General features: G+C 44.7%; 1 protein-coding gene across 1 annotated transcript in view; it reads left to right on the forward strand.

Annotated features, from left to right (window-relative positions):
- The window catches only part of DST (dystonin), a 745723-nt gene that overhangs the window by 234657 nt on the left and 484502 nt on the right, over positions 1-26564 (forward strand). Inside the window, exon 5 of the mRNA XM_077290007.1 lies at positions 24250-24311. Within this exon, the coding sequence (XP_077146122.1) occupies positions 24250-24311 (62 nt within the window). The remainder of the gene's footprint in view (positions 1-24249; positions 24312-26564) is intronic.

Consider the following 26564-nt stretch of genomic DNA (forward strand, 5'->3'; position numbering starts at 1 on the left):
CCAGCCGGAGGTCACATTTCAATGTAAGTCTATGAGAGCCATAATGAGGCCAGAACATTGCTCTCATAGACTTACACTGAGAGCTTGTGGCCGTTACCTCTGACTTCTAGTTAGTCTGGAGTTGCCGTGAGATGATGGCGGATTAGGACCAGGGTGGCACCAGGAACAGATGAAGACGGCGGCTGGTAAGTATAGGACTAGGGGCAGGGACCTTGCGTTAGTTGTACCACTCCAATGCTGAAATAAAGAAAACCCTGGAGAGGTGTTTTAAAGGCAGTTATTTTTTAAGACTCTGACTGATTAAAATAATAAAGTACTGTATGTAATACTTGTCCTTGCCATTCCCCCTCAGCTCCTGTTCTGACACTGACCTCATTCCTACTGGTCTCTACTTCATGACAAATTGGAAATGGTCAGGGAAACTTGTCTCAGCCAGTGATTGGCTGAGCGGCTATTTCTAGTCATCGATCGGTCACATCTGTACTTGTTTGGTTTGTAGATTTATTTATGGTTGCTTAATATTGTGATATCACTATATTATATTGATAAGCTAAAACATGATTGGTTATCATTTCAAAATCCTCTGTAAGGAATTATACTGTATGTTTCTATACTCATATTTAAAGCGTACAAGTCACTTGCCATTACGATTATTATTTGTTTTAACCTGGTGTTAATGCCGCTCTTCTCCTGAATCTGGTTGTCACTATTCCACTGCTCAGTGTGTCTTGGCCGCCGTGATTGACAGCTCGGTCGTCCAATCTAGTGTAGGGGCCTGTTGATCTGTCGGTATTTTGATTAACAGCTCAGTCTTCCAAACTAGTGCAGGGGCGTTCTGAGCTGTCGGCATTTTAATTGACAGCTTGGTCATTCAATCTAGTGCAGCGGCGTGCTGATCTGTTGGTATTTTGAGTGACAACTCGGCCGTCCAATCTGGGACTGAGAGGTGCTGAGCTTCCTTCAGGTGTTCACTGTTCTAAGTGATTACCCAGCTCCTTAACTGAGCTGACAAAACTCAGTATGAAAACATAATAAGCAAATACTCTGTAGTAAGGTTGCTTGTTTCAGTTTTTTTGCATTCAGTGCTATTAAAGGTGTGGACTACCTTTTCTTTGAGCTGGACATTACATTCTTGTAGTTCCACATGGCTGTATGTCCACTAGCCGGATCTCAGTTTTTCTAAGCCCTTATCCACATGTACGTCACTTGACATGTGGTAAGGTTTTAATATTAGAGGTTAGGACCGTCCTGATAAGAATCACCGTGACGTGGTTGGATGGCTTTTACATTTTTTTAATCAAAAATATGTTAACTAAGCCCCTATATTATTTGTATGCACTATTGCTGATTATTTTCATGCACTATTGCTTTTTATTTATTTACTGCAGTGTTTTTGCTTATTTTGTTTTTATCTTGGGTTTTGTCTGTTTAGTGGCCAGTGTGAACATGCGCTTACAGGATTCATGCGCACTGTCATGATCTCCATGGCCAGAGAACTAGCATAAGCCTCAATAGGAACAAGCTCTTGGAAGATGTAACTATACTGACCATGAACTAAACCTACCGCATCATCTAGAAGTAGCCAGGTAGCATGTCCTACTTTTTATCCCTATATGCCCAGCGCCGGCCGGAGAACTAAATAATGCTAGCAGAGGGAAATATAAGACCTGACTCACCTCTAGAGAAATGCCCAAAAAGGAGACAGAGGCCCCCCACATATATTGGCGGTGATATGAGATGAAACAACAAACGCAGCAGGAAAATAGTTTTAGCAAATTTGAGGTCCGCTTTCTAGATAGCAGAAGACAGAAAGCATACTTTCATGGTCAGTAGAAAACCCTAACAAAACACATCCAGAAATTACTTTAGGACTCTGGCATTAACTCATAATACCAGAGTGGCAATTCCTGATCAACAAGAGCTTTCCAGACACAGTAACGAAACTGCAGCTGTGAACTGGAACCAAAATACAAAAACAAAACATGGACGAATGTCCAACTTATCTAGTAGATGTCTGGGAGCAGGAACAAGCACAGAGAGGCTTCTGATAACATTGATGACCGGCAAGCATCTAACAGAGAAGCCAGGTTATATAGCGACACCCAGATCTAATCAGAACAGGTGAACAGGGAAGATGATGTCACAAGTTCAATTCCACCAGTAGCCACCGGGGGAGCCCAGAATCCAAATTCACAACAGTACCCCCCCCTCAAGGAGGGGGCACCGAACCCTCACCAGAACCACCAGGGCGATCAGGATGGGCCCTATGAAAGGCACGAACCAGATCAGAGGCATGAACATCAGATGCAGTGACCCAAGAATTGTCCTCCTGGCCGTATCCCTTCCACTTGACCAGATACTGGAGTCTCCGTCTGGAAACACGGGAGTCTAGGATTTTTTCCACAACGTACTCCAACTCACCCTCAACCAACACCGGAGCAGGAGGCTCAACGGAAGGCACAACCGGTGCCTCATACCTGCGCAATAACGACCGATGAAAAACGTTATGAATAGAAAAGGATGCAGGGAGGTCCAAACGGAAGGAAACAGGGTTAAGAATCTCCAATATTTTATACGGACCGATGAACCGAGGCTTAAACTTAGGAGATGAGACCCTCATAGGGACAAAACGAGAAGACAACCACACCAAATCTCCAACACAAAGCCGAGGACCAACACGACGGTGACGGTTGGCAAAAAGCTGAGTCTTCTCCTGGGACAACTTTAAATTGTCCATCACCTGCCCCCAGATATGATGCAATCTCTCCACCACCGCATCCACTCCAGGACAATCCGAGGATTCCATCTGACCGGAGGAAAATCGAGGGTGGAACCCCGAATTACAGAAAAACGGGGACACCAAAGTGGCAGAGCTGGCCCGATTATTGAGGGCGAACTCCGCCAATGGCAAAAAAGCAACCCAATCATCCTGGTCAGCAGACACAAAACACCTCAGATATGTCTCCAGGGTCTGATTAGTCCGCTCGGTCTGGCCATTAGTCTGAGGGTGAAAAGCAGACGAAAAAGACAAATCTATGCCCATCCTAGCACAGAATGCCCGCCAAAATCTAGACACAAATTGGGTTCCTCTGTCAGAAACGATATTCTCAGGAATACCATGCAAACGAACAACATTTTGAAAAAACAGGGGCACCAACTCGGAAGAAGAAGGCAATTTGGGCAGGGGAACCAAATGGACCATCTTAGAAAAACGGTCACACACCACCCAGATGACAGACATCTTCTGAGAAACAGGCAGATCTGAAATAAAATCCATCGAGATGTGTGTCCAAGGCCTCTTAGGAATAGGCAAGGGCAACAATAATCCACTAGCCCGAGAACAACAAGGCTTGGCCCGAGCACAAACGTCACAAGACTGCACAAAGCCTCGCACATCTCGTGACAGGGAAGGCCACCAGAAGGATCTTGCCACCAAATCCCTGGTACCAAAAATTCCAGGATGACCTGCCAATGCAGAAGAATGTACCTCAGAGATGACTCTACTGGTCCAATCATCAGGAACAAACAACCTATCAGGCGGACAACGATCCGGTCTATCCGCCTGAAACTCCTGCAAGGCCCGCCGCAGGTCTGGAGAAATGGCTGACAAGATAACTCCCTCCTTAAGAATACCTGTGGGGTCAGAGTTGCCGGGTGAATCAGGCTCAAAACTCCTAGAAAGGGCATCCGCCTTAACATTCTTAGAACCCGGTAGGTACGATACCACAAAATTAAACCGAGAGAAAAATAATGACCAGCGCGCCTGTCTAGGATTCAGGCGCCTGGCGGTCTCAAGATAGATCAAATTTTTGTGGTCAGTCAATACCACCACCTGATGTCTGGCCCCCTCGAGCCAATGGCGCCACTCCTCAAACGCCCACTTCATGGCCAAAAGCTCCCGATTCCCAACATCATAATTCCGCTCAGCGGGCGAAAATTTACGGGAAAAGAAGGCACAAGGCCTCATCACGGCGCAGTCAGAACTTTTCTGCGACAACACTGCCCCAGCCCCGATCTCAGAAGCGTCGACCTCAACCTGAAAAGGAAGAGTCACATCAGGCTGACGCAACACAGGGGCAGAAGAAAAACGGCGCTTAAGCTCCTGAAAGGCCTCCACAGCATCAGGGGACCAATTAGCAACATCAGCACCCTGTCTAGTCAAATCGGTCAATGGCTTAACGACATCCGAAAAACCAGAAATAAATCGACGATAAAAGTTGGCAAAGCCCAAAAATTTCTGAAGACTTTTAAGAGAAGAGGGCTGCGTCCAATCACAAATAGCTTGAACCTTGACAGGATCCATCTCAATGGAAGAGGGAGAAAAAATATATCCCAAAAAGGAAATTCTCTGAACCCCAAAAACGCACTTAGAACCCTTGACACACAGAGAATTAGACCGCAAAACCTGAAAAACCCTCTTAACTTGCCGGACATGAGAGTCCCAATCATCCGAAAAAATCAGAATATCATCCAGATACACTATCATAAATTTATCCAAAAAATCGCGGAAAATATCATGCATAAAGGACTGGAAGACTGAAGGGGCATTAGAAAGACCAAAAGGCATCACCAAATACTCAAAGTGGCCCTCGGGCGTATTAAATGCGGTTTTCCACTCATCCCCCTGCCTGATCCGCACCAAATTATACGCCCCACGGAGATCAATCTTAGAGAACCACTTGGCCCCCTTTATGCGAGCAAACAAATCAGTCAGCAACGGCAATGGGTATTGATATTTAACCGTGATTTTATTCAAAAGCCGATAATCAATACATGGTCTCAAAGAGCCGTCTTTTTTTGACACAAAGAAAAAACCGGCTCCTAAGGGAGATGACGATGGACGAATATGTCCCTTTTCCAAGGACTCCTTTATATATTCTCGCATAGCAGTATGTTCAGGCACAGACAGATTAAATAAACGACCCTTTGGGTATTTACTACCCGGAATTAAATCTATAGCACAATCGCACTCACGGTGCGGAGGTAGTGAACCCAGCTTGGGTTCTTCAAAGACGTCACGATAATCAGACAGGAACTCAGGGATTTCAGAGGGAATAGATGATGAAATGGACACCAAAGGTACGTCCCCATGAGTCCCCTTACATCCCCAGCTCAACACAGACATAGCTCTCCAGTCAAGGACTGGGTTGTGAGACTGCAGCCATGGCAATCCCAGCACCAAATCATCATGTAGATTATACAGCACCAGAAAACGAATAGTCTCCTGGTGATCCGGATTAATACACATAGTCACTTGTGTCCAGTATTGTGGTTTATTATTAGCCAATGGGGTGGAGTCAATCCCCTTCAGAGGAATAAGAGTCTCCAAAGGCTCTAAATCATACCCACAACGATTGGCAAAGGACCAATCCATAAGACTCAAAGCGGCGCCAGAGTCGATATAGGCGTCCGTAGTAATAGATGACAAAGAGCAAATCAGGGTCACAGACAAAATAAATTTAGACTGTAAAGTGCCAATGGGAACGGATTTATCAAGCTTTTTAGTACGCTTAAAGCATGCTGATATAACATGAGTAGAATCCCCACAATAGAAACACAACCCATTTTTCCGTCTAAAATTCTGCCGCTCGCTTCTGGACAGAATTCTATCACACTGCATGTTTTCTGGCGTCTTCTCAGTGGACACCGCCAGATGGTGCACTGGTTTGCGCTCCCGCAGACGCCTATCGATCTGAATGGCCATTGTCATGGACTCATTCAGACTTGCAGGCACAGGGAACCCCACCATAACATCCTTAATGGCATCAGAAAGACCCTCTCTGAAAGTAGCCGCCAAGGCACACTCATTCCACTGAGTAAGCACAGACCATTTACGGAATTTTTGGCAGTAAATTTCAGCTTCATCTTGCCCCTGCGATAGGGACATCAAAGTTTTTTCTGCCTGAAGTTCCAAATGAGGTTCCTCATACAGCAAGCCCAAGGCCAGAAAAAACGCATCCACATTGCGCAACGCAGGATCCCCTGGTGCCAATGCAAAAGCCCAATCTTGAGGGTCGCCGCGGAGCAAGGAAATCACAATCCCAACCTGCTGTGCAGGGTCTCCAGCAGAACGAGATTTCAGGGACAAAAATAACTTACAATTATTTCTAAAATTCTGAAAGCTAGATCTATTCCCTGAGAAGAATTCCGGCAAAGGAATTCTCGGCTCTGATACCGGAGCATGAACAACAAAATCTTGCAAACTTTGTACTTTCGTGGCGAGATTATTCAAACCTGCAGTTACACTCTGTAGATCCATTATAGACAGGTGAACATAGAGCCATTCAAAGATTAGAAGGAGAGAGAAAAAAAAGAAAGACTGCAGCATAGACAGACTGGCAAGTGATCCAATTAAGAGCACACTAACTACTAGAGAAAAAAAAAAAAAAAAAAAAATTTTCAGCAGACTTCTTATTTCTCTCCTTTCTCAGCCAAGGATTTTAACCCTTTAGTGGGCCGGTCAAACTGTCATGATCTCCATGGCCAGAGAACTAGCATAAGCCTCAATAGGAACAAGCTCTTGGAAGATGTAACTATACTGACCATGAACTAAACCTACCGCATCATCTAGAAGTAGCCAGGTAGCATGTCCTACTTTTTATCCCTATATGCCCAGCGCCGGCCGGAGAACTAAATAATGCTAGCAGAGGGAAATATAAGACCTGACTCACCTCTAGAGAAATGCCCAAAAAGGAGACAGAGGCCCCCCACATATATTGGCGGTGATATGAGATGAAACAACAAACGCAGCAGGAAAATAGTTTTAGCAAATTTGAGGTCCGCTTTCTAGATAGCAGAAGACAGAAAGCATACTTTCATGGTCAGTAGAAAACCCTAACAAAACACATCCAGAAATTACTTTAGGACTCTGGCATTAACTCATAATACCAGAGTGGCAATTCCTGATCAACAAGAGCTTTCCAGACACAGTAACGAAACTGCAGCTGTGAACTGGAACCAAAATACAAAAACAAAACATGGACGAATGTCCAACTTATCTAGTAGATGTCTGGGAGCAGGAACAAGCACAGAGAGGCTTCTGATAACATTGATGACCGGCAAGCATCTAACAGAGAAGCCAGGTTATATAGCGACACCCAGATCTAATCAGAACAGGTGAACAGGGAAGATGATGTCACAAGTTCAATTCCACCAGTAGCCACCGGGGGAGCCCAGAATCCAAATTCACAACAGCGCACCAACTTATATTCCAGTTAATCTTTTTAGATTTTTTTGATTTGCTAAGTTGTCTGTTGTAGCTTTCAGCTCTTTGTGGCTTGTTCTCTGTGCTTTGTGCTCTGAATTCAGACATTCTGATCTTCTGTTGCTGGACCCTGGATTTGCCTATTGACTACTGATTTGTTTTTTCCCCCTTTTGCCTTGATACACGCTGACTTTGGAATTCTGACACTAGACTGTGACCTGACTACACCCTTTGTATATGATGATCCCACTTTGTGTCTGACCCTGGACCTCTTGACTACCCAAACCTCAAGGCTTGTCCATGAGCTGTGATTATCGTCACACTGGAATTGTTTTTTTTTGTTCCTGCTCCTCCTCTTTCATGTATATCAACCAAGTCGGTTTCGCCAACTGGGTGTGGTTATCAAGAAGACTCCAATACCTTTTCACATCATGATATGCAGAACTGGTCATCACCATATGCAGGACTGGTCATCACCAAAAGTAGGACTGGTCATCACCATATGCAGGACTGGTCAACACCATATGCAGGACTGATCATCACCATAAGCAGGACTGGTCATCACGATAAGTAGAACTGGTCATCACTATATGCAGGACTGGTCATCACTATATGCAGGACTGGTTATCACTTTATGCAGGACTGGTCATCACTTTATGCAGGACTGGTCATCACTATATGCAGGACTGGTCATCACTATATGCAGGACTGGTCATCACTACAGTATATGTAGGACTGGTCATCACTATATGCAGGACTGGTCATCACCATAAGTAGGACTGGTCATCACCATATGCAGGACTGGTCAACACCATTTTCAGGACTGGTCATGACCATATGCAGGACTGGTCATACTATGTAATATTGTCATTATCACATATGGAATATGATCTGCAGAGTCCTAAGAAGGAGCGTACTTGTGATGAGGTCATGCTCATTGTTTCTAGCCAGATGCCGCTGTCTGCCTTTGTTAATCATTTCAGATATATCTGTGAATCTGTATGGGATAATATATCTATGGAATGAGGATTATTCATAGATTTACCAGGTGAAAAGCAAAACAGACGTCCGGAAGCTGTTGGTGGAAAATATTATTTCATTGTTAAACGTTCAGCTATTAGCTTTTTGCACTTCCTTCTGATGGGGGATTCTGTTGCCACATGGTGGGTGATAAATGGAAATGCTGTATTACTGCTACTAGGCTCATACTCATCTGGGTTATGACTTGCATAGATTAGTCTAAAGAACTTCACAATAAATCTAAATAATTTAATTTAGTTCTGATTTTATATTTATTTTGATTTATGTGTAAATGGCTTGTCCAGCTAGATAATAATAGATGTTCTCATGTGATTCAAGGGAGAACAAGTGAATAAATGACACATATCAATGTACTGTAATTAGGAAATCTGCCTCAATGTTGACATTTCTGTGCCAGTCTAGGGGTCCTGTTCTGTATTGTCCACTTCTGTATAGGTGTTGACACATGTAGAAAACCTTCTTCCCATGTCTGTGATGTGATGAAGGGGGCTGGCTGACGGGCTCCTAGTTACTGCTAGTGCTAATGACTGGGTCTTATATCATGCCCCCCTTACACACCTGTATAATCTGCAGCATTTTACTATAATGAGAGAGTGGATGAATTTTTGCTTAATTTCATCCACATGCTGCGTTTTTCTTTTTCTTTTTAGTGCGATATCTGGAATTGGCTTTTGTTGTGCTTTTTTTTTCATCTGCAGCATGTCCATTTCTGTTACAGAAAGGCGCCTTTTCCATCTAGATTTTACCCTTTATTTCAATGGGTAATCATTTTTGCTTTGTTGCCTCTTTCATGTGCAAAAAAACCCCACACATAATGAATGCAGTAAATATATATGGATTTTAGTTGCAGAAACAATGCGGATTTCAGTTCAGTCTGTGTGTATGAAATCTGCACCAAATACTCGACATGTGAACCTGGCCGCTCAATAATGCTCAGGTCACATGTCAAGGACTCCATTACTGGCAGCTGAAGAAAGTGTTCTCCTCTTTGGCTTTTGGGGTTGTCTGTCTGCAAGAAAGTGACAAATGCAGGAGATTAGTAGGAAGTCATGATATATGCTCACCTGTTCTCATCATCATGGCACCAGCACAGGCTGTTCCAGTGGTCATCATCCACCGCGATGTAACCTGAAAGATTGGAAAAAGAGGTTAGATTATACTCATCTGGGCGGGCGGTCCGGTCCTCTCCTTATCTTCACGCTGCGGTACTGCAGTGCGCAGGTGCCGGGCCTCTCTGACCTTTCCCAGCGCCTGCGCACTGCAGTACCTCGACGCCCATCGGACTGGACCGCAGCGGGACCGCCCCTGGGTGAGTATAATATAACCTCTTTTTCTCATCTTTCAGGATACATCGGGGGCTTATCTACAGCATTACAGAATGCTGTAGATAAGCCCCTGATGCCGATGGCCTTAGGCTACTTTCACACTAGCGTCGTGCACTGCGTCGCTATGCGTTGTTTTGTAGAAAAAATGCATCCTGCAAAAGTGCTTGCAGGATGCGTTTTTTCTCCATAGACTTGCATTAGCGACGCAGTGCGACCCACTTACACACGTCGCAACCGTCGTTGTGTTGCGTCGGTCTGTTGCCACCAAAAAACGTTGCATGTAATGTTTTTTGGTGCATCGAGACCGTCTTTTCCGACCGCGCATGCGCAGCCGGAACTCCACCCCCGCCTCCCCGCACATCACAATGGGGCAGTGGATGCGTTGAAAAACAGCATCTGCTGCCCCCGTTGTGCGGCGCTTTCACTGCTTGCGTCGGTACGTCGCAACGACGCAATTCGTCGTGCGTCGTACGACGCAAGTGTGAAAGTAGCTTACCTTAGCTCACCTTCAATTTTGGGGGTGACAGGTTCCCTTTAATCAATTATTAAATGAACAAATGTCACAAACAAACCAAATAAAGTGCTCGTGCAAACCAGTACTCATTAAAAAATGGTTTGGTCTCACCACTGTTGACGAGCAAAAGATCCCGGCCTCCTTCCGGAAGTACCGTATTTTTCGGACTACAAGACGCACTTTTTCCCCCCAAAAAATGTGAGGAAAATGGGGGGTGCGTCTTATAGTTGGAATGCAGGCTTACCGGCAGTGGTGTGGCGGCGGCAGAGGTGCAGGGATGATGAGGCGCAGTGAGCGGGGTCCCTACCACAGGTAAGGTGACGCAGCGGCCCGGTATCCAAGGTAAGCAGCAGAGCTGGGTGAATCATGGCTTTATCGGTGGCGGCGGCCATCTTCTTGAGGCCGCGCATGCGCAGATGGAGTGTTCTGCTTCCCGGGGCTTCAGGAAAATGGCCGCTGGAGGCCGGGCATGCGCAGATGGAGATCGCGGTGGCCATTTTCCTGAAGCCGAGATCTAAATCTGCGAACTCGGCTTAAGGAAAATGGCCGCCGCGATCTCCATCTGCGCACGCGCGGCCTCCCGTGGCATGCTTATTAGAAGACTATACGTTTTTCTTCACATGTCCAATTGTCATCCATATTTTTTAAAAAAAAAATCCTTGATCTCTTAAAAAATGGAGCACAAACAAAATAATTTTGCATCCGCTTTTTTCAGTTTTTAATAGATCCTATATTTTACTAAAGACTCTGGACACTTCTAGTATTCTGGGCACGTGCAATGCTTGCCAAAACTCATCCATTAATGGATGACATAACAGATGATGATCCATTATGATCCATTTTGCAAAGACTTTCATTTACTTGCTGCCTTGGGGTCATCCTTGATTCTGAGCTTTCATTCACCCCCCACATCCGATCACTGGCTCGCTCTTCTTATCTGCATCTCAAAAACATTTCTAGAATTCGCCCTTTTCTTACTTTCGACTCTGCAAAAACTCTTACTGTTTCTCTTATTCATTCTCGTCTGGACTATTGTAACTCTCTACTAATCGGCCTCCCTCTTACCAAACTCTCCCCACTCCAATCTGTCCTGAATGCTGCTGCCAGGATCATATTCCTCACCAACCGTTACACCGATGCCTCTACCCTGTGCCAGTCATTACATTGGCTACCCATCCACTCCAGAATCCAGTACAAAACTACTACCCTCATCCACAAAGCACTCCATGGCTCAGCACCACCCTACATCTCCTCTCTGGTCTCAGTCTACCACCCTACCCGTGCCCTCCGCTCCGCTAATGACCTCAGGTTAGCATCCTCAATAATCAGAACCTCCCACTCCCGTCTCCAAGACTTTACACGTGCTGCGCCGATTCTTTGGAATGCACTACCTAGGTTAATACGATTAATCCCCAATCCCCACAGTTTTAAGCGTGCCCTAAAAACTCATTTGTTCAGACTGGCCTACCGCCTCAACGCATTAACCTAACTATCCCTGTGTGGCCTATTAAAAATAGAAAAAAAAAAAACAAAACACATACCGTAATCAGGTTCCTTGCATCATGTTCTCATACACTTTATACAGTTAATAGCCCTCTGTGTCTGTACTGCTACATACTTAGGCAGTTAACTGGTTCATGCAGCTTTACATGAACACCCGAGCCTTACACTATGGCTGGTCCAAATAACTAAAGCAATTGTTACCATCCACCTCTTGTGTCTCCCCTTTTCCTCATAGTTTGTAAGCTTGCGAGCAGGGCCCTCATTCCTCCTGGTATCTATTTTGAACTGTGATTTCTGTTATGCTGTAATGTCTATTGTCTGTACAAGTCCCCTCTATAATTTGTAAAGCGCTGCGGAATATGTTGGCGCTATATAAATAAAAATTATTATTATTATTATTTGCAGTAAATTGGAAAAAAAAAGGGATTGCGTTGCTATTCGTTTTTTGGGCATGCAAAAAAGTTGTGCGGATTATATATTTTTTTTAATCCAGCTAAAATACAGATTGCAGAAGAATTGCAGTGAAACGTAAGACATTTTCAGACATTTCCATCAACATTCAAATAAATCTATTCTGTTCTGCGTCATTTTATTAGCGTTTTTCTCAAACTAAAACGGATCCAAAAACAGGAATGACTACTGGGCATGTGAACATAATGTCACATAAAAAAGTATAAATATCATATTAAATTAATAATATGATTATATTGATAAATGATATTATTAATAATAATAATAATAATAATAATACAATGGCTGATATTAAAATTATTACACCCTATCATCCAATTAATTTAAATATGTTGTCCCCAGTCCTGCTTGTTTCTGGTCATTTTTTGACATGTTGCTTTACTGTATTACAAAATACTAGTTGTCAGTCATTGTACAGCTGTTATATGGTGACTCAGCCTGAATGTTCATAATGCTGACCTTACAGTGCCACCTAGTGGAATATTGTTGGAAATGTCCAGATTTACATGGTTTACAATTGCACTGGAGTGGAAAACCCCTTTAAGTCAGAGATGAAACGTCAAGATGTAAGTGAGATGTTTGTATGATGGTTTACAGATGCTTGATATTGTAATATTCCCTTGAGGGGTGTCCATATGCTGGTAAACGTGTAATAGATGGCACTCACCAAGATAAACATGCTAAAGTGCAACATACCATTGTGCAATTTCTTCACTCTGCCATGTCTTCTGTGACATGACTAAGAAGCCCCTATACACAATAGACTAACAATGGCCGAACATGTCGATATTGACGGGTATGGAGATTAGTGCAATGTGCATAGGGTCTCCTAACTGTGCCCCAAGAGAGGTCAGGGGTCACAAGGATCCGGTATGTCCAGTTTGGGACTGCCGCTCCTTTTGTTCTCTCCACCCCCAGAGATGTTTAGCAGTGGTTCTCCCATAGAGAACTCAAGAACTCTTGGCCCGCTGAGCACCCTGGTGCTGACAGAGCAGCTATCTAAAGTGATTGGGAGGCTTTAGGCCCCGGTACATCATTCTTTTTGCAGCTCTTTTTGTGTTAAAATTAGTTTTGTAGGCATTTTAATATTTGCGCTAAATGTATTTATTTCTTGTTTGCTTGACATTGCGAATGTGGGTTACATACTCAGATGTTTTGGGCTAATTTACCATTTGAAGCTTTTTGACCATCGCTACATGTTTGCGCACTTAATAAATGCCAAAAAGAGTGAGAGGGCGCAAATAGGGTTGAGTGAAAAGATTCACTATACACTTTTTTAGGGATGAAGGAGAAAAAGGAGCAAATAGGCATCTATAGTAACAAAGCCAGTAATTTTATTAGTAACAAAAAAAGTATACAACAGCAGTGACCGTTTATAAGATAACACATGATAAAACTAAAGCAGGAAAGAAACAGAGGAACCCAGGGAATCCATAATTGCAACGTGCCCATATAACCAATGCAGCATTTTGAATAAAGTGCCAGTGCCTATGTATGCAGTAGGGTGGTAAGAACACCGCTCCCAACAATGTAGAATAAAGTGAACAGAACGAACATAAGGAGGGCTTTTAACTTACCAAGGGCAGAGCAAGAGTGGACCCTGGGTGGGAGTGGGAGGTTGTGCTGTGACCTGGCAGCTTAAATATCCACATACTTGTTACAGCCACATTATTACTGTCTCTTTATTGAGCTCCTTGTGTACATATCACCCAACACTAACACTTGCTGCATCCATTTTGTGCATTTTTCTATTGAGCCTTTTCCTTTTAGTATAAGCGACAAACTAGAATGTAAATGTGAATGTGTTTCGCTAAATGAATGCTGGCACTGTGCGAACACTATTCAGCTCTGCAGCACACAGATTCCTACCTACTCGGGCTTTTGTGTTTTCTCCTGGCACCAAGTATGTTTTCTTACCCCACACAGGGACCTCCAATATGTCACACAATGCTCTGTTTGTGTCCAGATGCAACAATGACAAAGCTCCTGAGTTCTAAATGCTTTCTAAAACTTCTGCTCCTAAAGCTCGTGGCACGAGATGACGTGTCCAGTCCTGATGATAACGAATCCTGATCACAGGAACATAAAATGAATAGCGATGAAGCAGAATCGCAGAATAATTTATCTGTTCTTGGTGACCTTGTTGTATAAATAGCGACAGTCAAAATATTTTAATGAAATTTGTAGGGAATAGTAATGTTACCTTGACCCAAGGGCGATTATGTACTGTGGTTGACAAGTAATACACTGTATGGACTAAATTATTGGGACACACCTCTATGTTGCCTAACGTCTCTTCTAGCTGAGTGGTATTATTAAACAGTGGAAGCATTTAGGATCCGTACTCAGCCATGGTGGAACAGACCATGTAACTTTACAGAGTGGAGTCTCCGAGGGCTGAGGCGTTAGTGCATATAAGCCGCCAGAATTCTACTAACTGAAAGCTGCAGAGGTCCAACTCTCCTCTGGCATTACCAATAGCACGGACATATTGCACGAGAATCGTCATGGTATGGGGTTCCATGACCAAGCAGCTGCATGTAAGCCTTACATCACTAAGCACAATGCCAAGTGTTGGATGGAGTGATGTAAAGCACACTGCCACTGGTCATTGGAGCATTGGAAACATGTTCTGTGGGATGACAAATCACACTGTTATGGAAGCGCTTGGCTGCATTGTGCCATCTATAGAGTTTGGTGGAGGAAGGGATAATGCTTTGGGTTTCTTTTTCATGGGTTGGTGTAGGCCCCGTAGTATTAGCGAAGAGAAATCAAGAGTTTCCGATTTTGTGGAACAGTTAGGGGAATACCCTTTTCTGTTCCAGCATTACTGTGTCCATAAAAGCATGGTTGGGTGGTTTTGATATGGAAGAACTTGACTGGTCCACGCTGAACCCTGACCTCAACCCCATTGAAATTCTTGGCATGATGTAGCATAGAGATCCTAGACCTAGAACTAGACCTAGAACTAGACCTAGACCCTCTCATCCAACATCAACGTCCAATATGACCTCACAAAAGCCCTTCTGAATGAATGGTAATAATTCCCACAGCCACACTTGAAAATCTTGTAGAAAGCCTCCCCAAAAGAGTGAAAGCACGTTTATCTGCAGAGGGTGGACCAACTCCATGTTTATGCTTATTGATTTATAATGGGATGCTGTAAAATCTCCTGTAGGTGTGATATGTACTGGTCCTAATACGTCTGTGTATATGGTGAATATTAGCACGATGCGTCAGTGTGAATTACAAGATCATTAAGCCTGTAGAACTCCTCAGACCTCGGCTGTTTCGCTTTTATCAATCTCCATTGATTAGTGGTGATGGACTTTGTTGTTAAAGGTGGTCAGTTAAACCAATAGAGCCTGTAAGGGTATGTGTCCGCGTTCAGGTTTGCTTCAGGCTTTGGTCAGGATTTTATGCAGGTAAAATCCTGACCAAAAATGCACCTGAGGTCACTGGCAGGTCACCTGCGGTGTTCCTGCGTGTTTTGCTCATTGTAGCAACATGCTGCGTTCTGAAAAAACGCACCGCATGTGCGTTTTTGTGGGAAAAACGCATGCGTTTTTTAATGCACAGTGGAGACGGGATTTCATTAAATCCCCTCCACTATGCTGTAACATCTGGACGCTGCGTTTTTGACGCTGCGGCTCAGCGCTGCATCAAAAACGCAGCGTTTCCTGAACGTGGACACATACCCTTAGGAACCACTAATGTGGTTAAATAAAATATAGACAAAGGGTTTCTTTTTCTAGAAGTGCAGAAAACTTGACCAACTAGGATAGATGTTGCTGAAAAAAGGTGGAAAAGAAAACATAAATATTTAAAGAGAACCTGTCATGTCCAAAAATGCCACGAACCTGCAGATATGGGGCTAGTCTGCAGGTTACTGGCGTTCTAAAGCTACGTGCCCACTACACTGAAAGCCAGGCTGCTGGGAGGAGAGCCTCGGGCTTACAGAGCGGCGGCCTCATCCTCATGGCTTTAGAATACTATTAACCTGCAGTTTAGCACCATATCTCAGGGAAATGGACAGGACAGGTCCCTTTTAAATATCAGAAACATTGGTTCATTTTTTAAGTAAGCTAATGTTGCCTATATTTATTTCCTAAAATAATGTTTAGCCTAAATAGTATAAGTGTACATCAGGTTTTTTACAAAAATGTGTCAAGTGTTGTAGTATTAATTCTGTCATACGTGGTAGGGCTCAATCTCAGACTGCAATCCATGGACTGGGGGCGGCTCTCCTGACCTGAGCTTGGCAGCTTCATATAATTCCCTTGAGAAAAGCGGGGCTTGCCACCCGCGAAACGCGCGTCGGGGTTCGCACACCTGACCCAGGACTTCCTGATTTGGACTGCCCGGTAAGCATTTCACCCTAAGGGGTCATCTATTACTACAGCATTGCGCGGCGACGTATGAGGTTATACATTGATATGCTGCCTGGATGCGGCTCTGATTTAGCACTGTGCACTTTATGCCATGCTGTGAGATTTTGATGTGCTTAGCGTCCAGTAAATCGGGCATGACTGATTGGGAGTCCTGTGTTTCCTCTCTTGGGGTCTTCCCCTGCTATTTATTATATATCAATAATTGTTTGTTATGGTGTTATAAATTTAATAATAAAATTATTTGTATATTTTTATAAAAAAACGGGTTGCTCTTTTTTCTCCAGAGTCACTTCATATACTTCCATTTGGCTGTCATGCTCGAGTCGGGAGAGCTGCCGACCAGTCCATGCTTTATCAGACCTAGATCCTTGGAAGTCGTCATGAGCTCTTGCCATAGTGTATAATACATGGATGGAAACATCAGGGCATGCTCTTCATGAGCAGAATCGCTGAATATTTCTGTAAAGAGACTTGTGTAAATTCTTGCCTTTTATTAACAGTTGAGAACTGGTTCCTGTCCCAGTCTTACTCGTACTTCACTTTAGTAATGCATTGGCCCCCAGTGGCCATCAATTATTGCTTTACTATCAGTACGGATTAGCGATACTCAATAAGTGAGTTTCTTATGAAATAAGCAGTAATTGTCATACAGGATAGAGTAGTCTTCTCTTCCAAGAAATTGCTGCTTACGCTCTGGACGACTTATGAAATTTCAACCTTGGTAACTCAAGACTCAAACATTAGGATTTGCTATCTACTCCACAAACCAATGTTTAACATTTGGTTGAAAATTAACACTACTTAATATGAAATAGAGCGTCAAAACATGACCTAAGGACTGCATTAGGTTAGAAGCATGGGAATCCCAAGGAGAGAAAGCGAAAACAGCACAATTCACCCTCATAGACATCGCGTGATCTATACAGAGAAGAAAGATTGATTGTAATCTTAAGTGTACGTTCACACGGGGCATTATGGCAGCAGCCAAGATGGTAAGATTACATCCACACATTGCATAAAAAATTCCACACCTGGAAACTGACCTTCAATGCAGGTTTTAAACTCACAACATGGGAACATATATGCAGATTTTCTCCACTTGAAAAGTGTAGGGTATAATTCACCACAATGAACCCACTAGTGAAATTTACAGCAAAAAATTTGCATGTTTGTTTGTATGTGTCTATGATTGCAAAAAGTGGGGCATTTTTTTGGAAGTGACCCCAACCACCTTCACAGTTGGAGGTCTTCATCTGTGCAGAGGTCCTTCATACTGGCTTTTTACAGTAATGCCCCCTCCTTTTTTATCCTAGTGACCCCATGCCACCATCCCAGTTGGAGGTCTTCTGTGCAGAGGTCCTCCACACTGGCTTTTTACAGTAGTGCCTCATCCTTTTTTTTTCCCAAGTGACCCCAACCCACCTTCCTAGTGAGAGGTCTTCATCTGTGCAGAGGTCCTCCACACTGGCGGTTTACAGTAGTGCCCCTTCCTTTTTTATCCTTGTGACCCCATCCATGTCCCACCTTTCCAGTGGGAGATCTTCATCTGAGCAGAGGTCCTCCGCGCTGGCTTTTTACAGTAGTGCCCCACCTTTTTTATCCTAGGGACCCCATGTCACCTTCCCAGTGAGAGGTCTTCATTTGTGCAGAGCTCCTCCTCCATACTGGCTTTTTACAGTAGTGCCTCCTCCACTTTTATCCTAGTGACCCCATCCACCTTCACAGTGGGAGGTCTTCGTCTGTGCAGAGGTCCTTCACGCTGGCTTTTTACAGTAGTGCCTCATCCTTTTTTTTCTCCAAGTGACCACATCCCACCTTCCTAGTGAGAGGTCTTCATCTGAGCATAGGTCCCCCCCACTGGCATTTTACAGTAGTGCCCCTTTCTTTTTTATCCTAGTGACCCCATGCCATCTTCCCAGTGAGAGGTCTTCATCTGTGCAGAGGTCCTCCACACTGGCTTTTTACAGTAGTGCCCCCTCCTTTTTTATCCTAGTGACCCCATGGCACCTTCCCAGTCGGAGGTCTTCATCTGTGCAGAGGTCCTTCACACTGGCGTTTTACAGTAGTGCCCCCACCTTTTCTATCCTAGTGACCCCATCCCTGTCCCACCTTCCCAGTAAGAGGTCTTCATCTGTGCAGAGGTCCTCCCCACTGGCATTTTACAGTAGTGCTCCTCCTTTTTTTTTCAAAGTGACCCCAACCCACCTTCTTAGTGAGAGGTCTTCATTTGTGCAGAGGTCCTCCGCACAGGCATTTTATAGTAGTGCCCTCTCCTTTTTTATCCTAGTGACCCCATCCCTGTTCCACATTCCCAGTGAGAGGTCTTCATCTGTGCAGAGGTCCTCCATGCTGGCGTTTTACAGTAGTGCCCCCTCCTTGTTTATCCTAGTGACCCCATCCCTGTCCCACCTTCCCAGTGAGAGGTCTTCATCTGTGCAGAGGTCCTCCCCACTGGCATTTTACAGTAGAGCCCCCTCCTTTTCTTTTTTTTTCCAAGTGACCCCAACCCACCTTCTTAGTGAGAGGTCTTCATCTGTGCAGAGGTCCTCCATGCTGGCGTTTTACAGTAGTGCCCCCTCCTTTTTTATCCTAGTGACCCCATTCCTGTCCCACCTTCCCAGTCGGAGGTCTTCATCTGAGCAGAGGTCCTCCATGCTGACATTTTACAGTAGTGCCCCCTCATTTCTCCATATCCCAGCATTTACCGTACTCCATATGCTTTATTGTATTGTACAGTATACTGTCCCTATTTGGGCAAATATCAAGGTGAAATCCTTTCAGACTCTTGTTCCTAATTTGACATTTGTAAGCAGTAACCTGGTTTTCTCTTCCTTGCGGTTAATCACTTTGCGGTCAGTGTAGCAGATATTTTGGGAAACCCTGCATTCTATGTAGTGATGCATTTCTCCATTGGCTGGCAGGGCAGTAACACCCCATGTGTATACACAGACGGTCTGTGCTGCCACTGGCTATACATGATGCACTGAAGCCAATGCTGCGGAGTGTGAGCTTGTCAATGGGTGTTGCAGGCAGGCGGAGTTTTTCTCGTCACAAAATTTTCCTTCCTGCACTGCAAAAGCTAAATCTCCTTTAATTTGGCATCCAGAAGGCTGAGAAGAATGATGTGGCATCTGCATGGTAGTGACCGGGACCTGAATGCCCTGCTGGTAACGCTCATGTGTTGTATGGGTCAGTAAGTGCCATGCTCTGCCTTTGTACTGCTTGTTATTGAGTGCCTGTTATTGCCGGACACTTATTCAGCACGGTTTGTGTTCTGGACGTAATACTAAATTATGTCTTTATCAGGATTTTGTTTTGTGTTTGTTTTTGTTCCCTGAAATGTCTAATTCTGATTAGTTTTATTCTCTGAAAATGTTACGAAAAGCCTAAAATTAAATAAAATAACAAACTGAGTCACTATTGCTTCAGACCTCCATGCACATCAGTCTGACGCTTGGATCGGAAGAGACATGGTCGGTCTGTGCTCCAAGTCTCATAGATGTGTATGAAGCGTCCTGCTAATGTCGGGAGACCGGTGGCCGGTCCATGCATTGCGCTGAGTTCTCGGATCGATTTACACCGACTTCTGAAGCAGCCCTAATATTCACCTTACTTATTCTCTGCTCCTCCTGTGACGCTCCTTCACTGGCATCTGTATCCAGGCTGCTAGCAATGGCATTTCAATATGGACCCTACTGCTGCAGCCAGTGATTGGCTACAGTGGTCACATGTCAGTATTGAACTGTCCTTATTGGAGGCCAGGATAAAGGGACCAGTGGGGAACTAAGGAAGGGGCATCACGGTGGCAGGTCAGTAATGAGAATTTGATTCAGGTTGATATTTTAGGGCAATCTAAGCTAGGGCTGAATAAGCTATTTATAGTCCTTTTCCTCCTAAAATCAATGAAATAGAGGGTTAATTTATGCAGACATGATCAATTTTATTCTTTGTATAGCAACCCAATGATGTTGTAGTAGGTATCTGGGCAGGGCAAATGTAGCTGCAGAAGTCATCAAATTAGTCGGTTATGATTTTGGTAAAGCAAAAGCTGGGTGTCAGTCTGGGTGTGGTGACATTATGCTCCTCACCCATCCAGCAGTCCATGACAAATGGACATCACTTGGAACGCTGCCCGTTTTTTTCACTGATGCTTAGACTTTCTTTGCCGAATTTGATCCAACACGCAGATCAATATCAAGCATGTCTCCATGAGTTTTCACGGACCACTCGGCTGCAAAAAAAAAAAAAAATCGGACATGTGAACAGTCCTGTAGACTATTATAGATACATACGAGTGCTGTCATGATAACTCTCATCTGCAAAAACTGGTGTCTGACTAACAGTATGGCTGCCTGGTGCTGGCGTTGGGATGATCACCGTGTGGTGATTGACCCCTCCTGTTCAGTTCTAATGGCGAATGCAGTACGTGACCCCATCGGCAGCTAAAGAGTGCCATGATTTTATCATTTGACTTTTTGTGAAGGAAATCAGAGGGTAAAATTTGCAATTGAAATCCCTATCTAATTTCATTTAGGGCTGTCCCACACGTCCAGATAATTCCGGTACCGGAATAAATCGGTACCGGAGTTATCCGTGTCCGTGTGCCTGGGAACTCACGGAGGCCATACCTGCGGCACACGTGTGCCGCCCGTATGGCGAGTGGGTACCACACGGAGCGTGTGGTACCCACTCTGCATGGTGCTGAAGCTGCGATTCATATCATCCCTGCAGCAACGTTTGCTGCAGGGAAAATATGAAGAATAGTGTTTAAAATAAAGATCCATGTGTCCGCCGCCCCCCCACCCCCTGTGCGCCCCCCCCGCTGGTCAGAAAATACTTATCCGGGTCCCCCGTCGGCTGTCGCTCCTTCCTGGTCTGGCCGCGCCTCCTACTGTATGCGGTCACGTGGGGCCGCTCATTTACACTCATGAATAGGCGGCTCCGCCCCTATTGGAGGTGGAGCCACATATTCATGAGTGTAATCGGCCGCATACAGTAGAGAAGCCGCGGCCAGACCAGGAAGGAGCGACTGCCGACGGGGGATCCGGGTGAGTATTTGCTGACCAGCGGGGGGGGGCGCACAGGGGGTGGGAGGGCGGCGGACACATGGATCTTTATTTTAAACACTATCATTCATATTTTCTCTATAGCAAACGCTGCTACAGGGAAGATATGAATCGCGGCTTCAGCACCATGTGGGGGGGGACAGCGCTTACTGTAGCGCTGTCTCCGGCACGCCACACGGACCCCAGACGGAGAATGTCCGTGTGAGGTGCGTGTTTTACGCGGACCCATTGACTCTATTGGGTCCGTGTAAAACGTGCGCTCCCACGAACACTGACATGTCTCCGTGTTTGGCACACGGAGACACGGTCCGCACACGGTCCGCACAAAATCAATGACATCTGAACAGATGCATTGATTTTTATGGGTCTACGTGTGTCAGTGTCTCCGGTACGGGAGGAAACTGTCACCTCACGTACCGGAGCCACTGACGTGTGAAACCGGCCTTAGGTCGCTGTGTTCAAACATTTTACTTGAGGATCATGGATTCAGAGAAGTAGGAAACGCCATTGAGAACAATTTACGGCTACTTGCTGTGTACCAGCCAATACTTCAGTGTTTTATTTCCTTTGTTTTTACATCACCAATACGTTATGTCATCCATAACATATAAAGTTGAAGGGATTCTCAGGTGACTCCCACTTTGGCGTCACCAGGTGAGAGGCCCTCATGACCCATCCTATGCTTGTGAATACCACATGTGCATGATACCTACTGACCATACGCGAGACATGGCAAGCACTTGTCATCATACACGCCTCGAAACCCTGTTTTTAAAATGAGCGGCGCCAGAAACTCCTTTAGGATGGTGTCACACTTGCGAGTGTGATGCAAGAAACTTGCGCGAGTCTCTCGCATCAATACCCGGCACTGCCGCCGGCACTCGGAACGGAGCATGAGGCTGCATGTATTTCTATGTACAGTAGCTGCACATTTCGGTCCCGAGTGCCGGCATGCCACAGACTTGTGCGAATTTCTCGCATCACACTCGCAAGTGTGACCCCGGCCTTACATAAACAGTGGCCAAGGATTATATATATCTAATACAGCACAAACCCATATTATTAAAAAAGCGTATTATGCTGGGGAGTTACTCACATCTATGTCCATGTAATTGCTGGACTCCATCATAGCCATTGGGGTCAGTCAGGTGCCCATGGTGTCCGTGATGGAAAGAATCAAGCATATCCATCATTTTTCTTGTTCTGCTCCTGTGACCCAGGTGTGAACAGAGCCCTAGGCTACATTCTCGCAATGAACATTTGGTGCATTTTTGATGCTGCAGATTTCCTGCACCAATTAGCTAATAAAGGCTACTTTCATCTATTTCTTTATTTTTTTATCATGAGTTTTTTGTGTTCTTCCCCTGCAGTTTTTGTCTCTTTTTGGTGTGTCATGCCTTAAATAAAACTGCTTTGTGTTGGAAACCTCCTGTCACTGAGCGCTGATAAAACGTTACTGATACAGCCATGTACACATTACTGTGTGTTTCCTCTGGGAACATGCATTAAAATGGCATATGCGGTTTTTAGCTGCAGGTTTTTTCATATCTGATTTGAGTCAGTGAGAAAAATCTGGAAATAAAATTCATATTTATTGCAAGACATACTGCAGATTCTTAAAAGCGTTAGATAAGCACAGTGCGCTGGGGTTTATATACCGTACGTAAGCCCCATACACTGTGCTGGGACTAGAAGACAATAGAACAACAGCAACAACTACTCATCATGGGAACTTGGTCTTAGGCCCCTCCACTCGCCCATATAATGCGGGTACCTGTGTCATCAGTGGTTTGGGTCCATGTGCCATCTTTGTGACATCTGTTTTTTTCCGGTGTGTGTTAAGAAAAATGAATTCCAAAGCTTCTCCTATACTCTATACTTTGCAATGTTAAACACGTACCGCCACGGACGGCACACTGACTGCACACTGGTGCCAGACTTGTTTTGGCTCTTGTTATCCGGTCCACGGTCCATGTAGAAACACGGAATTGTGCATAGCTCCATAGGTTATGATGGGTACGTGTGGGAAATGGGAAAAAACAGATGCAACTTCGTTCGGCAGGGCTGCGGATGGCAGCCTTCTTCCTCCAGTAAGCCCCGCCCACTGCCGCTCCTCTTCCTTCAGCTCCGCCTACGTCGGCATGCGTCCTGCGTACCCTATCTTTAACATTGGGTATGCAGGCCATGCGGATATGTCTGGATGCCTCCGCATGCGTCATCATGACACTGCGCTGACCTGCGTCGAACGCAAGATGTTGCATTTTGTTGCAGTCGGCGCACCATCAAAAAGACGCATGCAGAGGCATCTGCATACTTCCGCATGGCCTGCGTACCCAATGTTAAAGATAGGGTACAGAGGAAGCATGCCGACATAGGCGGAGCTGAAGGAAGAGGCGTGGCAGTGGCTGGGGCTTAACAGAGGAAGAAGACTGCCGATCTTTAGTGTGAAGCTAGCCTTACTGGAAGCTCAGAGATGTGTAGATGAGTGCAGCCCCACAAGTTATAATAGGTACGTGAAAAAAACAGATGTCACACGTACCTGGAACATGCACATGTGAAGGGGCCTAAGAGGGAGTGAGACTGCAATATGCGAAAACCGTTGTGCAAGCCTTAGGATCTTGCAGAGTTTAACATAAGGTTATTAAGACACATTTTGTTTCTGCTCCAGAGTTACTGAACCAGTATTATCTGCTCATTTCATTAAATGTTAAATCATGTTACTTTTTATTTTCAGATGAAAGAGACAAAGTTCAGAAGAAGACATTTACCAAATGGATAAACCAGCACCTCATGAAGGTGAGAAAGTTTTCCCTATATATCGGCTATTACTGAATTGTGTTGTCCAAGATGTCTGGATCTCAGGAAATGAGGAAAAAAAAGGCAAAATATTGTATGCCCCCTCCAGTGGTCCCTATGGTCTTTGTTAGCGGTCCTCCAGTGCTCACCTTCCAGTTACCTGCAGCAGTTATGGTAGTGCAGTCACTGGCTGCAGCAGTTATGGTAGTGCAATGATTGTCTGCAGCAGTTATGGTAGCACAGTGATTGGTTGCAGCAGTTATGGTAGCACAGTGATTGGCTGCAGCAGTTATGGTAGCGCAGTGACTGCAGCTATGGTAGCACAGTAATTGGCTGCACCAGTTATGGTTGCACAGTGATTGGCTGCAGCAGTTATGGTAGCGCAGTGATTGGCTGCCCCAGTTATCGTTGCACAGTGATTGCAGCAGTTATGGTAGTGCAGTGATTGTCTGCAGCAGTTTTGGTAGCACAGTGATTGGCTGCAGCAGTTATGGTAGTGCAGTGATTGTCTGCAGAAGTTTGGTTAGCAGAGTGATTGGCTGCACCAGTTATGGTAGTGCAGTGATTGACTGCAGCCATTATGGTAGCACAGTGATTGCAACAGTTATGGTAGTGCAGTGATTAGCTGCAGCAGTTTTGGTAGTGCTTTGATTGGCTGCAGAGATTGTGTAGATGAATCCATTATCTCACCGCTACGGTCTATCCTGGACTGATGAGTGCCCGGCTGCTCCACCAGAAACAACTCTTGGCCATTTGTGGCTTATTGGCACGTCATCACTGGCAGCTAATAAAGATCGTCAGGATGGCCGGAGCTGGTACATTGGAGCAATGGGGGCAATTTACCAGGTTAGGAGAAGTAGTTTTTTTAATTACATCCTATTCTATGTGCCATTTTCAAAGCATATCATGTCATAAAATGTAATTTATTTCAATTTTGTATTTTAACTTCATCTTTATGTATTGTTTCTTTCTTATGTTTCAAATGAAGGAAACATTTATAGCAATCTGGCAACTCTGAATAAGCAGACTAAAGACCCCCATAACTATTAAAGGGGGTTTCTGCTCTCAGAAGAGTCTGCAGCCAATCTATGTGACTGCAGAATCATGGCAGGTAGCTGGCAGATGGACACATGACCACTTATATGTGATTTGCATATTTGTGGTCATGTGCTGACTAGACCCCTGGACTTTTGTCAGTTTTCTTCAATTCACATACAAGCAGTCACATGAGCTCACACTCCATGGGGAATACGGGAGACCTGTGGTAGTGTGTGCATCACTCACTGTCAGGATTCAGAAGTCTGTAGTAACTTAGAGTGACTGCAGACTTCTCTTCTGGGAACAGACAACCCTCTTAAACTAAAGTCAGGTGAACCTGCGGATATCTTCAGGATCAGTCAATAGCCTAATGTGTATGGGGCCTGTCAGCTATCCCCAACTTATGTTGTCAGGAGAGAAGGATCCGGCCTGTTGGGGTCCAGCAGTGGTTCTTCTCATAGAGAACACAGGAGAGCTCCTGTATATTTGGGTACTCGGGAGAGATAGCTAACGGTCCATCATTCTTTCATTAAGCAATCTTATATGTATGGGGGTGTCACACATCACACATTGAAACCTAAAAAATGATACTGTGCGCTGAATGTTTTTTTTACGGTGGCCCTATGTATAGGGAAGCGCTGTCTGTTGTGCTTGATTATACATAGAAGGAAGGTTTGCTAATAAATATGGACAATCTTGGGTCGGATTGGACAACGGTAGTTCATAAAAAGTTGTGTGAAAACGTGTTTGCCCTCTTCCTGATTTCCGATTCTTTTGCATGTTTGTCACACCTAAATGTTTCAGATCACCAAACTAATTTAAATATTAGACAAAGATAACACAAGTGAATACAAAATGCAGTTTTTAAAAGAAGGTCTTTATTATTAAGGGAAAAAGAAACCCAAACCTACAGGGCCCTGTGAGAGAAAGCAATTGCCCCCAACCCCACTTGAAACATAAATTAATTGTGGTTTATCACATATTTGGTAGATTGGTGAACCCGAACAGTGAAGTTTGGGTCCGTACTGAATACTTACTGTTCGGGCACGGACACCGAACACGGACTTCTCCAGGAACTTTGTGATACTGTTCAGGTTCGGCCCCCTAAACACCACTCATGGATCTTTTGCTCAGGTGCTGGCAGCTTCTGCTTCAGTGGCCTCCGGTGTGCACGCTGATAAGGTGCTCTCCCCACTTCCTTCCTGCATAGTTATC

The sequence above is a fragment of the Ranitomeya variabilis genome, chromosome 2 (assembly GCF_051348905.1).
Source record: "Ranitomeya variabilis isolate aRanVar5 chromosome 2, aRanVar5.hap1, whole genome shotgun sequence".
In the NCBI taxonomy this organism is placed as follows: Eukaryota; Metazoa; Chordata; class Amphibia; order Anura; family Dendrobatidae; genus Ranitomeya; species Ranitomeya variabilis.